Source organism: Eretmochelys imbricata, chromosome 1, assembly GCF_965152235.1.
Source record: "Eretmochelys imbricata isolate rEreImb1 chromosome 1, rEreImb1.hap1, whole genome shotgun sequence".
Classification (NCBI taxonomy): Eukaryota; Metazoa; Chordata; order Testudines; family Cheloniidae; genus Eretmochelys; species Eretmochelys imbricata.
In genome coordinates, this window is record NC_135572.1 from 239,773,369 (window position 1) to 239,787,640 (window position 14,272).

A 14,272-nucleotide genomic window follows, 5' to 3' on the forward strand; every position below is an offset into this window, starting at 1 on the left:
ATTGAGTAAAAACTGATGTATTAACTAAATTATTAATTAACTAATACATTAACTATTGTATTGACTCATTTATTTATTATTTAATTAACTAATACATTAACTAATGGGTTAACCAAAATAGCCTGTGCTCTTGATCCTCCTCATATGTATAGTTACTAGATCAAATGCTATCTAGAATTCTATTCTACCTATTCTACTCTAAAGGATAGAATTTGATCTAGTAACTATACATATGAGGAGGATCAAGAGCACAGGCTATTTTAGTTAATACATTAATAGTTTAATATTTTTCCTTTTAAATCTATTTCTTTGAGATGGTATTGTGTGGTGATTTTGCTTATTCCTCACAGTATGGGTTAAATGATCCCCTTTGTGGACTCTGGCAGAAAAAAAAAAAAGGAAAACAGGGCTCTGGGGAACCTATTTTTTGGAGGGCAGGAGAATACCAGTGGATTCTCAATTAAGTCTTCAGGCTGCTCTCAAGCTCTTAACACAAATATATGTTGAAGAGATCTTATAAGCTGAGTCACCAGTAGCAGCTGGTCCTTAATATGTAGTTAACTTCCCAATTAATTATTATGATACATAGATTTTTTTCTAATATAGTGTATATAATGGGTCAAATTTTCCCATGTTATGTTGGTTCAAGTTGATTAAGGAGAATTTGGCCCAATATGTGTAGCTTTACTTTTCTTACTTATATGAATATTCTTATGTCAGTGGGGAAACTGGTGAAAGTTACAACAAATATATAGGTTTCAAAGTAGTAGCCATGTTAGTCTGTATCAGCAAAAAAACCCCAGGAGTACTTGTGGCACCTTAGAGACTAACAAATGTATTTGGTCATAAGCTTTCGTGGGCTAACCCCTTGTTCTTTTAACAAATACCCCTTGTTCTTTTAACAAATATATAAATTCCCTGCTTTAATCATCTCTAAATAGTGCTGTTATGTTAAAGGGCTGTTCCTGTGACTTTGTCTTGTCTGTGTATTCTTTAAATCAACATTCTTTCTGCTTGCTTTCAAAAGTGAAAAAATCTTTTGTTCTGTCATATGAGTGATATTTTAGTTTAAAACAAAAATCCAACTTTTAAATGCACTCACTTCATTAGTCTTGCTAACCACATTGCCCTGAGGATAGGGCTGGTTTAAACATTCAGCTATTTTTGTGGGTTACAAGAAAAATTTGTTTCCTTTACTGACATAATATCCTGTTCTTTTGTTATCTTTTGAACACAGATGTTGCTACGTAAAAGACTGACAATATACTTTGAAATGCTACATTAGAGAAATAAAATGTGTAAAATAAATGTTGACATTTAGTCTCCTTTAATTTATTGCCCATGTTAAGTCTGGTGGAAGTGGAGGTCAAAAGAAACTTAGCAAAGCTGAACGACTGAGATTACAGAAAGAAGAAGAAGATAGAAGATTAATAGAGGAAGGTACAGTGCATTTCACTTATAGGAAATGTGATTACACCAAATCACTAATTAAATAGGCAGAGTGCAAATTATAATCATTAATGTTATCTAAATTCTGTTTAATCTCAGTAGGATGATTTACTTGTATTTCTCTGTTCTGAAGGCTGGCTTTAATGTTTTGGAAGGCCGTAAACAAGGATATTTTTTGAGACCCCACATATCCCCCTCACAATGTTCAACCTCCTTTTCTACATACTCTTTCCACTAGTTATTCCTCTCCCTGGCCCCCCACAAATGTTTGGAAAGTGTATGAGGGTGGGGGAGAGAATTACAATTTTTCTTTATCTCCCCTTCTGGTACTCCCAGCCAAATCAAGAACAAGTGGGTAGAGAGGTATGGGAACAGATATTTCCTCTTCTCCACATTTAGTAATCAGAAGGAATGAGAAGTTCAATGACTAAAACTTTGCTCAAAGTAGACCAATAGAGTACGCTGACTTTGAGCTTAACAGAGTACTGATCAGTGCATTCGGACAGCAACAGACACTCCATATTAATGTTAGGACAGTCTTTCAAAGAGGGATGAATTAAAGCATAGGCGGTATAGGCCTGTGCCTAGGGCTGCATCTCCTGTAGTCATGTAATCAGAATCTCAGCTATCATTAAAAAAAACTGTTTTTTGCCCTTATGGCTGAGAAGAAAATATTGAAATGTGATTCTAGTTTAGCTTATGTAATGACACCTGTCTGAACCTACAGAGCCCTTGATACAATAACTTTGAGGCATGCGAAGTATCCCATGCATTTCATTGGGTTACTAACTCCAAGAGCTTGGGGAATCTGTCAACATCGCCTTAGCAGAGAATGATGTATATGGCAAGAGGAGATGAGCAAAGCAGGACCAGACCACCAAATCAGATATATTATAGCTACTGTAATGAGTACTGGGGGGCCTCTGGCTGCCACCTCTGCCTCTTAATGTGTAGGTGGGGAAAGGGAGGACTCCTGCTACTTCCTCTGCTGTTCCTGAGGGGGAAAAGGACTCTGTCTCTGCTTCTCTGGAATTGTAGGAGTGGCACATCTGCCCCCACAACTCCAAGGTTGGGTAAGACCATGGGGAGATCTGTGTGCGTAGGGCTGTGGATTTAGTTTATCTGGCACTACTTCCAAACGTTATGGATCGAACCCATAATGGACAATGTAGATTGAACTCTTACTATCACAAGTTATTATAATTATTTTGAAATAAAAATTTTGATCTGCTAGCTAGTTTTTAAAATAATGTATCTGTTTTTATTAATCAGGATGTACTTGTATTGCTGATAATAGATTTCTCATTCTTCAGAGGAAGCCCGTTTACGAGCTGAACAAGAAGAAGCAGAAAGACTCGAAAAGGAGAGAATTGTGCAAGAGGAGAGGGAAAGGCTTGAAGCAAAAGTTAGTTCGCAGCCATCATAATAAACAGCTGTTGCAAACTGCAATAGTCAGTTTCTAAACTTTATGCTAAAACATTGTTGATTTGTTATGAAAATGTGGGAATTTCTCTCCATTTCCTCAGAGTAGAGGAGGGAGTAGGGGGGGCCTTCCAGTATTCTTGGATCACAACTAATAATGAAAACTCTAGCCATACCACTGCAAAATGTAAGAGCCACAAGTTTAGTACAAAGAAAAGGAGTACTTGTGGCACCTTAGAGACTAACCAATTTATTTGAGCATGAGCTTTTGTGAGCTACAGCTGGGCAATGAACTGGATCAGTAGCTAAATGAGTGACTTCCAAGGAAAGCCAAAGGTGCTTAAGAAAACGATGCTAAAGACTTGGTATGTGCCACAGTGTCCTCTAAGCTAGTAGTCACACAGTATGGTACAAAGAAGTGCTAATGTGGTAAAAGAAGATGTAAAAGCTTGGTCTTGCTTACTTCTGATAATTAAAATCCTCATGGTACTCTTTGCATGAGTAGAGATGTAACCTCTGCTCCTGTCCAAATTCCAATCTGAGTAAACAGTTCTTGTTTTTCTACAATTCCACATGTGTATTCTACTAGACATATTCATTTTCGCTCCTAAACTGTATGTAGTATTGTTTTAGGCTGTTACGAATTGTGGTATTTCAGTCTAGAAATGGCTGCATTTTAGTGCAGCTGTAAAATTGTTGTATTGATATATATGCATGTATGTGATGTTGTAGTGTAAAGTTTTACTGGCAGGAATTTGGGATGACTTGCTCTGAATTGTGAAACTGTAGGTGAATTATGTAAGCCAACCCAAACTGGTGCCAATAAAAACACACTACTATATATTCTGTGTGTAGCACATTTATCAGAATTTTTTTAAGAAATGTTTTAGCAAGTTTAACATTTTTTAGTTGGTCTTTTTTTTTTTCATACCCCATCATCTGTAAAGCTGGATTGCCTTCATTGTTGTGAACCCAGTTAGCTAGGGCTCTGAGAAAAAAAAAGCCACGAACCAGTACATTTTAAAAACCTCTAAAAATTGCCGCCAACAGATTTCCATACACTAAAATGTCACAGTTTTAAGGTTTGATATCTTGGAACCTACCAAAGGCAACTGAAGTGTGTTCCATTGGAAAGCAGGAGTGGAGGGGTGCTCTTGGATCCAGTGATAATCACAGATCTCTTTAAAGCTGTTGGATGCGCCACACACTCTTCTACTAGGGTTGCCAACACTGTATTTAAAAAATAAGGGTCTGTTTTCTTAGCACCCCGCTCCACCCCTCCTCCTGATATTATTATTAATAATAATAATCAGTACTCACCTACATTCACCAGGGGTATTTCTTGCAGCTGGGAATGTTGGCAGAGACTCTGTGAGTGGGGAGGCTACACCCCAGGAGTACGGACCCCTTGCCAGACAGAGCCCCTTCAGCAGAGCCTGTGCCGACAGACAGAGCCTGTGCAGGGAAAGCAGACGGGGCGGTGCTCAAGGACTGGAGTCATTTATTATGTGGCTCAGCAATTTATCACATCACCAGCACACAGAGATTCTCTATGATAAAACATTGCTAATTAACTACAATCTCCTGGATGTAATGTGCCATAAAAATTCAAGATATTATCAATATTTGGATTATTTTTAACATTAATACTCTGTCCATCAAAATACCTAAATAAAATTGAGTTTTCTTTACTATAAAATAATTTATAAAAACTAAAATTAAACTGAATAGTAAATTCATGTACCTGATCATATACTAACAGGATCAAGAGCGGAGAGGGACTGAACTTGCAGAACTCCATTCATTAGAAGAGAACTTTTTAAGTGCAAGGCAATGGAAAGCAGATTATAGAGCACATGCTAAGGTAAACTTGCTTTCCAAAATATCCACATAGTATTCTAGAGGTTTGACAAAGAAGAGACTTTTAAATAATCTTGTGCTTCTCTCTTCTATTACAAGATCATTCCTGTATTTTCTAGTGCTTTGTTCATTCTAGTTTTAAATGAAAAACACTACATTAATCAAAAAACTTCTAAGGAGTTTGGACAGTGGGTAATATCTGCTCAGGTGAGACAGGGGTGACGGAAGTCAGGATTTTGAGGTATATTGGCATAATTATAGGCAGGAAACAGCATAACACCTGAGTTATGTACTACTGCCAGATAAAAACTACATTAAAATGCAGTTTAGGCTGAGAGTATATATCAGTAATTTAGGGTAAATTACATTACAAAGATGTTACAAATATCCCTCAGATAAGCATTCTATAACCTGGAAATTCAGAGTTAATGTTTCCGTTTAAGTCTAATGTGTTAAGGGGTGGAAATACAAAGTTAAAGAATCCAAACAGTTCCATCCTATAGGACATCATGCAATGCCCAGATGATTATTGTCACGTTGTTTGCATATTTATGTTTCCAGATTAGGTTAAACTGAATTTTAAAGATGCATTAGATTTTTTCCTTCCCCCTCCCATCCCTTTCTGCCGGAACTATAGGATAGAGTTAAGGTTGTTGTGTGCGCTAACTGTGCAATTTTGGGTCTTGCCATCTTTGGGGTGGTTGTTTTTTCTTTAACAAAATGGCTTTTTTACTGAAGGCAACCTGCTTTAGTACCTCTAAGAACAATAGATGTTACCAATCATTATGAAGGAGGGCAATTCTTTGTGGAATTCTCCTAAGATTATTCTTCAGCCTGTACTGAAGGAGTAACTTTCAGTTATGAAAAATGGTGATAAAATGTGACCATTAATCTTTAAAAAAATCATTCAAATGTCACGTATGCCCACAGTTTCAGTTAGTTTTTAACTTTATAGGAAGTGTGAAGAATTTGCTTTATTCTGTTATGAAGAATATTCAGACCAAAGAAAAATCAAATGCTAAATGCTAAATTTCTGAAAGATCCCATTTTTAATTAATTTTAACTTATAAACAAATTAATGGATTTACTTGTAAATTTTCAGAAAATTCATTCAATACTCAAAGAAAAAGTGTTTTAATTTTGGAGAGGATATGCTCTCTTTGTTATACATAATAAAAAGTTTGAATCCCTGCTTTAAGAGCAAAATTTAGCTCAAGCATTCTACGGAGCCAGAGCTGGCTCCTCTATAATACCTGGCTCCATTTAGTGTTCTCAATCCTCATACTTTATGATCGATCACATTTATTCAAAATTTTAAAAATAATGGAATTATTTTGTGATTCGATGCTGTTGTTAATATTTAACACTTACTAAATTTACAGATGGGATTTTCAAAAGTGCTCAGGATTGGCTCATATTTGTTCCCTCTAAAGTCAGCGGGAATTTGACCATTGACTTTTGTGGGAGTACAGCTGTGCCAATGCTTAGTGCTTTTAAAAACTCCATTTTAAGTCCTTAAGGTACTTAACAAATATTGTGTGTTGTGATGATTAATTAAATAATGAGACAGGTTTATTATGGTCCTTATTTTACAGATGCGGAAACTGAGATAGAGATGTTGAGGTCACAGAGTGAACCAAGACTGAAGGTCACACAATGAGTGACGGATGAAACCGGGTTTAGGACTCAGGCTCTATCTACACTTGGGATTGGAGATGTCATTGCTAGCTCAAGGAGACATACTTGCACTAGCTGCTGTTGAGCTAGTGTGCTGAAAATAGTAGTGTAGCTGCAGTATCATGGCCAGAATATTGGGCTAGCTGCCCAAGTACGTAACCATGTGGTCAGAATGGGTTTGTATTCAGGGTGACTAGCTTCTCCTGCTGCTACTGCAACTATGGTACAACTTTTGTGCACTAGCTCTATGAGAACGAGCACAAGTATCCCTCTTTCAGCTACAAGTATAGACATCTCCTTAGTTGTGTGTTTATCACTAGACCACACACGTCTCTCTCAAAATCCTCTTACTCTTGTATTGTAATTATGAAGTTTTGAGGTGTTTGTACCTAAAACTTTTGGATTTACTTTTCTTTTTTCTTTTAAAAAAATCTCTTTAGTGGGAGCATTACATGCAATGTGATGGGAGTCCTGACCCAACTGAGCCCCAAGAAATTAATACTTTCATGAGCTTGTGGCAAGAAAATAAAAATGAGGATATTGAGTTTGTGATCGAGAAAGGAAACCAAGTGCTAAATGTAAGTGTTATAATGATATTCTTGAGGTTTTTGGTTTCATAGTGGGAGCCGTGTTAGTCTGTATCAGGAAAAAGAATGAGGAGTACTTGTGGCACCTTACAGACTAACAAATTTATTTGGGCATAAATAAATAAGTAACAAATAAATTTGTTAGTCTCTAAGGTGCCACAAGTACTCCTCGTTCTTTTTAAGGTTCTTGGTTACCAATAGCTTACAAACTGCAAAATGATAGTGTATGCCCCTTTGTTTGGTTGTTTGACTGTAATTGGTCATCACCCAAATCATCAGCAATTTTTGTGTGTTTGTCTTCCTCTGATATGCTGTCTTTACTTTCCTTCATTATACATTTTTTATTAGGAAACAAGGAACATAAGACCATTGGTTCAAAAACTCTAGCATCCTGCCTTTCAGGAGTTCATATATATAATGCTTGTAGAGATGGATCCAATAAAAATTCTGGATCCATACACCCTGCCAAATTGACAAAAGTTTCATCAAGCTCCACATCTGAACGTTGCTGCTCATGCCGTATGTAGAAGCTTCAATGGAAAGGAGCTTCCGTTCTTACCATTCATCTAGTCAATCTAATATTGTTTTACATGGTATTAGCAATTCAAATTCCTTCTTAACCTTTGGAACAAACTGCTTACACTCAGAAGCATGTGATCATCTAGACCTTCATTATATCCACTCACAGTATTTGACTTTAGGGCTTGTCTATATTACCCGCTGGATCGATAAATCGATCCAGCGGGTAATATAGACAAGCCCTCTAGTCTAGATGCAATAAATCAACTGCCAAGTGCTCTCCCATCGACTCCGGTACTCCACTGGAGTGAGAGGCGCTGGCGGAGCTGACGGGGGAGTGTCAGCAGTTGACTCACCACAGTGAAGACACCGCGGTGAGTAGATCTAAGTACGTCAACTTCAGCTACGTTATTCATGTAGCTGAAGTTGCGTAACTTAGATCCATTTTCCCCCCTTCCTGCCCCCCCGGGTATACCAGACCTTAGTGTGGTCAGATTGAGCTAGTATAGGACTATATGCCATACCAGAAGTTCTCTGATGGCCCCTTCATTTTCTAGAGAGTTTAAGCTTTAATTTAAAAAATTATAAATTTTCTAGCCCTGTAGTAGCAAAGAAAACTGTCCAGAAAGTGGAGCCGATATGGTGTTATCATACTGCATATACAGATTGACTTCCTGAAATGATTGTTCTAAAAGAAGCAAGAACTTCTGTATTTATGTCAATGACCAGTTCATGCTGAAGACACGATGACACTCTGAATGCTAACATTTCACCATTTACTGCTGATCATTTTAGCAGGATCATTCAGCTACTTTGGTATTATGAATGTAGTTTGAAATGGGTGGACTTGAGCTCACCACTTTTTTACTTTTGTTTTGATTCCTGGACTCCCAACTTCCTTCAGCAATGCATGTTTTAGCTAGCCTGTTGCATTTCAGGATTGGTTTCTGAAGCACTGATACTAGAAGTTTGAATATACAGCAATAGAAAGTGTGGTCTGCAGGCTCTACTGCAGTTACTGACATCTTCTGGTAATCTTAAATTACTGTGGTTATGTGTTAAATAGATTTGTTAATATTTCCCCAAAGTAGTGACAATTCTGTAGAAAGAATGAATAACTGATTGACGCAGATGATCATAATAGTACAGACAATGGGATCTAGATGCTTCTCCCCCTGTGTGCATGTAATTTCCGTTGACATTAATGGGTGTAATTTACAGATAAGGAGAGAAGAATATGAAAGATCATATAAAATAGATTTAAATTAGTTTACAGTAAACATCACACTAACAAATAGAATGTTAATGGATGACTTTGCTAATACAGCAATATCTAATAAACATTTGACATTTAATCTCAGGCAAGCATTGTAGACATCAGGATGGATGAGTGTTAGTTTGTTAGATGTGCCAAATATCATCATCTTATTGCAAGCAACTTTGTGATTGGAGCATTTATCCAAATCTCGAATTTTGGTTTATCTTGTAGATTAAAAATTTTGTTGACATAGTTGTTCCTATTAGGAACAAATTTTTGAAATTCAAATTTGAGATTGTTATTAGCGGAAGAGAACTTTCTCCAGAATTAAGGCTACAAAAATAGCTTTCCATTAAATTCCTAATTTTGACCAACCTCCTCCCCACACCACAGACTTTGTCAAAACACGGTATGCTTGAAATGTCTCATGTGTGTTCTTCTGTGAGAGGAGAATTTTAATTTAAATAGTCTAGAGGGGAAATGGATAAATCATTCTTGAGATATGACAGTTTAAATTAGGGGAGAATTCAGATTATAATGGACATCAGTAGGTGCTCATTATAGTTAAGGTGACAAAATAGATTTGATTATCAGCAAATGGCAGTCAATAAAGCACATTCAGTCCACAAGAACAAGGAAAATTCATCTGAAGAAGCCTTAAAACTGTCAATGTTCTTCTGATGGCTGGAGTTGCATGGCATCATACTCTCACACATTCAAAACTTTCACTTACAAAAATAGCATAATTTACAAAATCAGCACCAACATCACTAATATAAAAATCTGTTTTTGGCATGATGAGATCTCTGATGTGAAAACAGGGAACTTGGAGTATATCCCAGTATTCTATTTCCAGGACACTAAGCAAATACATTTTACTTTGAGTCTCCTCTGGCCTGAGGTGTAAGAGTTTTTTGGTTCAGGTTCAAAACATAGATCTCCAAAATAGAATTAGAGAACTTCCAGAGAAAGATATTGCTTAAATTCATGGCTAGTCACTCCACTAGACTTAATCAATTAGTGGAGTTGTCCTGCCAGCATCCACACATATAAAATTAAGTCTGGAATTGCTGAGACTCAGACCAGGAACTTTGTTGTCTGTAGACAGCACTGCTTTATGAGCCAACAGGAAGCCTCTTATTAGCTGTGTAGCACTTGTTTTCGATCCTACTGGTTGTCCCTGTCATAGCTGTGACACGTTTAGAAAATAATAAATATTTTTTTACGAAAACCTGGAACAAACAGACCAAATAAACAGAAATATAACTCTGTCCTAAGCAGAGTTTCTGTGCCCTGAAATTTTTCTTGCTCAAGTCAGTCCTGCACTGAATGTGGGAGGGATCCTGTGAAAAAAATAGTGTGTGGTGACATAATTAAAGACTGTATCATCATATGTATGTACAAAGGGGCTAAATTAAGGTTGCACAAGCATTTCCTAATTTTGAAACCTTAATAATGTTCTTTTCACATAGTTTTTAGTTGTATAATAGAGAATTCCTGTAACCAATATTTGTATATATGCAAAAGAAGCAAGTTCAGCTCATATTTTAACAGAGAACAGGATACCTTATATATGATATCTGAAATCAGAAGAAAAGAAATCATTCTCCCATCCTACACCCCCAAAAAAGGAAATTAAACTGCTATGATTTGATCGTAAAACTAATGTGAAAAGTTTAATGTCTTTTAGTTAATTGAGAAGTTGTATTTTCTGTTATTGGACACACCGCCAAATGAGCTAAAGGAAAAGGTCATCATTCAATACCAGGAATCAATTCTGGAATTGCAGAGTCTTCTTCATCAGAAATACAACGAAGCAACAGAACGCCTACTTAAAGTAAGTAAACTTTGTATTTTAGTTATTAGTCTTCAAATGTTATTCATGAACTAGCAAGGGCAATGGGAAAGTAACAGTTTTGTACATTAGGTTAATTTGCAAAAGTGACTTTTTTTACACTGTGATAGAGACTACTGTGTAAACTTCTACAGCTCAAACATAATCATGTACTGGACTGATGTTTCTGAGGACCTCTCCTTCACAGTATTTGAGGTTAGAATTTTTAAATTAACCTAAGGAAGTTCAATTCAGTGGGAACTGGGTATTTCAGTGTGATTTGAAACTAAGGGAATTAAGAAGTCTTTGAAAATCCTGGCCTTAACTGTCACCATGATTTAAATTAACAGTAACCATTGATTACACAAATATTTAGTGATTAAATGCAAAATATTAAGTTTTTAAAATAATCTTTGGCACATAAACTTTTACACAAGTTTGTGTGACAGACTTTTTAAATTGAGATTTTTATCTGAATTGAAGAATATACATAAGATTAATATACATATAGGAAAAACACTGTATATATGAAATGGTGATCTACTTTGCATGCTAATTTAAACAGTTGATTCTGTAGTGGATTATGTATGTTTAGCAAGAGGATGGTGGTAGGAAAACAAATGTAGAGAGGAGAAAGAATAAGAAAAAGTGGAAGGAAGTGGTTGTATGTTTGCAACAAATTGTTAGGTAAATAGGAAATTGACTATTTAATAGGCTATGAGCTGGAATCAAGCCTCATGAATTCAGTCTTAGACATCAAATATGTTGATATTGAACCAATTTTATTTAATTCTCTTGCTCTGGCTTTGACTCAAAGTTCTTTTAACCATTCTGAGTAACTTAGACATATGCAACCTGATCCAAAACCCTATGTAAAGTAAGCAAATGTAAATCTTTTTGGCCCTTCAGGTAGACAATGTTACAAGTTTTGTTTCTTTTTAATATTATATATTGGTAAAATGTGCCCAGGACTGTGAAATGGGCGCATATTATCCAACAATACTCTCATTCTGCTCACATTGAATAGTGTTTTACTTCATGAGTAGTTCCGCGGAGGTTACTGCGCAAGGGACTATTCAGCTTAAGTAAGGGTGGGACTATCAGGCCCTACGTTTGGTAATGCCTTGTTGGGTGAATTTATGCTGATGTGGGAACTTAGTTAGAATTGAAAACTTACAGGAGTACAAAATGCAAAGCAACCTTGGCCCTTTTGCAAATATATAATATTTTGTGTTACTGAATCTATGATGTTAACTTATGTCTTAACAAATAAATGCAATGTGACCCAGCTGTAATTGCTGTAGTGTATTCTTTTTTCTGTGTTATGTGTTTTTTGCTTTATTAAATTTTATGGAGTTAAAAGTAACTTTAAAGTTTTTATTAAACTTCTAAAAGTTTTTTTCAGAAGGCCAATTCTCCTAAAGTAAAGATAATTTAAGACACAGGACTTTGGACTCTGTTATATGGCAAACTAGATTCTACTTTTATTTCTTTCAGTCAGATAGCAAGAAATCAAATGAGTAAATCAGTAATTTAGCACAGTATGTAAAATCCAATTTAATACATTGCATTGGAGAAAATCAACGCGACTACATTTACCGAGGACATCATGCATTACATTCATGAAGCAACATTAACAAGTTAGCTGTGACTCAGTGATAGTCTGGTTTAACTATTCAAGTACTGAAATAAACAGATTTAACCTAGTAAAGGTTTTATTTTGAGCAAGGAAAACACGCTACTTAAAATTACTGATATTAGAACTAGTGAATAATTCACAATGAATACTTTTATTTGACTAATTTTACCTTTTTTATTTTTTTGTTTTGTGCATTGTCAACAAACATAATTAATCAACACAGGGTGAACTGTAATTTTTATAATCAGCTATGCAATTAGAAATTCCCTTTGAGTTAATATGAAGTATTCAATCTAAAATTTCATTTTCAAAAATATCGTCGCTAGTCACATTCATTTCACCGCTGAAATGTTTCAGGAAAGAGACCACAAAAATGTTGCAGGCTTGCTCAAATCAAAATTCACTTTCAGATTCAAAGAAATATTTTTTCCATTATTGCTCAGCTCTGCTAACAAATTAGATTAATGATAAGCAATCATTTATTTACCATTGGTAGTTTTACATTAAATATGAAACATCTACCAATCTGGCATAGGAACTGCAGATTATTTAGAGTCAGCTATTAGTTTCAGTGTCAGGATTCAGAAGTTCAAGCTCAGCTACGGAACCTAAGTATTCTTCTTCAAGTGATTGCTTAGATCAATTCCAATTAGGTGTGCACAGTTGTCTGAAAGTTTTTCCCCTAGCAGCACCCATTGGGTCAGCTGTGGACCCCCCCGGAGTGGCGCCTCCATGGCATTCAATATATGACCCTGCCGACCCAGCGCCTCCTCAGTTCCTTCTTACCACCAGTGACAGTCATTAGAACTGTGGTGACTTGCTTAGCAAGCTCTCCTCGTTTTCCCTAGCCTTTCAGTTTAGTGTAGTTCAGAGTTATTCCTAGTCTAGTTAAGTTTAGTTTAAGTGGTTTTCTGTTGTTACAGCAGATAGCTATTGGGAGTGGAGGGTTTCCCATTCACCCTGATGGCATTCCACCTTGGGGACTTGAGGTATGCCTAAATCCCAAGGGTTCAAACCCTGCAAGTCTTGCAACAAAGTGTGTGGGGGAAGCACAGCAAGCGGACAAGTGCAGGATTTGTAAAGGGTTTCACCCCAGAACAAAAAAAGAGCGGGACTTTCACCTCAAGCAGCTTCTTCTGGAGGTGGCACTTAGACTGCAACCCACATCAGTGCAGCAAGACGTGGCACCAAGCTCATCGATGTACAGTGCCCCAGCAGCAGTGGTAGAAGCGGCACCACAGAAGGACTCTGGAAGAGACTCATGGCACCGCCACTCCCTGGCACCGAAACTGACGAGATCAACCCGGCACCGGTCCCATTCCCTGGTGCCGAAGCAGCACCGGAAGCAGAGGAGGAGTGGATCTCTGACTCCGAGACCCACCCCTTCGGAGCCGACCAATAGGGCGCATCCCATGGAAGAGCACCCAGTGCCAAAAACTTTGGAGATGGCACCGTCAACTTCAGCCCCGCAAGGGGGACCATCGAATCCAGTGCCGTTGGACTCCCTGAGCCAGGTCACTGAGGAGATGGAACTACCATCCACCCCGGACAACATGTGGCACAGTCTCGAGGCAAACCGGCAATGCTTTGTCCCTCAAGGTCTGCAGGGATGGGGCAGAGATAATTCTGGTGGCACCAGAGTGGCCTCGACAACGCTGGTATACCACGCTGCTGGAACCATGGGTGGACACCCCGATCATGTTGCCTCTCCTCCCCGACCTGGTCACTCAGGACCATGGTCATCTTCATTACCCCGACCTGTAGTTCCTCCACCTCATGGCCTGGAAGCTTCATGGCTAAACTCCATGGAGCTTCTGTGCTTGGAACAGGTAAGGGAGGTCCTACTCAGCAGCAGGAAGCCCTCCACTAGAGCCACATATCTGGCAAAGTGGAAAAGATTTACTTGTTGGTGTGACCAGCATCTTACACCCCCTCTTCCGGCACCTATGCCTCTCATCTTAGAGTACCTTCTGCACCTGAAACAGTAAGGCCTGGCAGCGTCATCCATAAAGGTACCTCGCTGCTAT

The 14,272-nt window shown here is 37.5% G+C and overlaps 1 protein-coding gene across 2 annotated transcripts in view; it reads left to right on the plus strand.

Annotated features, from left to right (window-relative positions):
- Positions 1–2,788: 2,788 nt before the first annotated feature.
- The window catches only part of DNAI7 (dynein axonemal intermediate chain 7), a 30,814-nt gene continuing 19,330 nt past the window's right edge, over positions 2,789–14,272 (plus strand). Inside the window, exons 1-3 of one of the 2 annotated variants that reach the window (XM_077826358.1) lie at positions 2,789–2,854; positions 6,849–6,986; positions 10,463–10,609. In XM_077826358.1, coding sequence (XP_077682484.1) covers positions 6,861–6,986; positions 10,463–10,609 — 273 coding nt within the window. In that variant the 5' untranslated portion in view covers positions 2,789–2,854; positions 6,849–6,860. Of the gene's footprint in view, positions 2,855–4,659; positions 4,736–6,848; positions 6,987–10,462; positions 10,610–14,272 lie in introns of those variants that run through there. The other variant, XM_077826366.1, reaches the window with a different exon arrangement.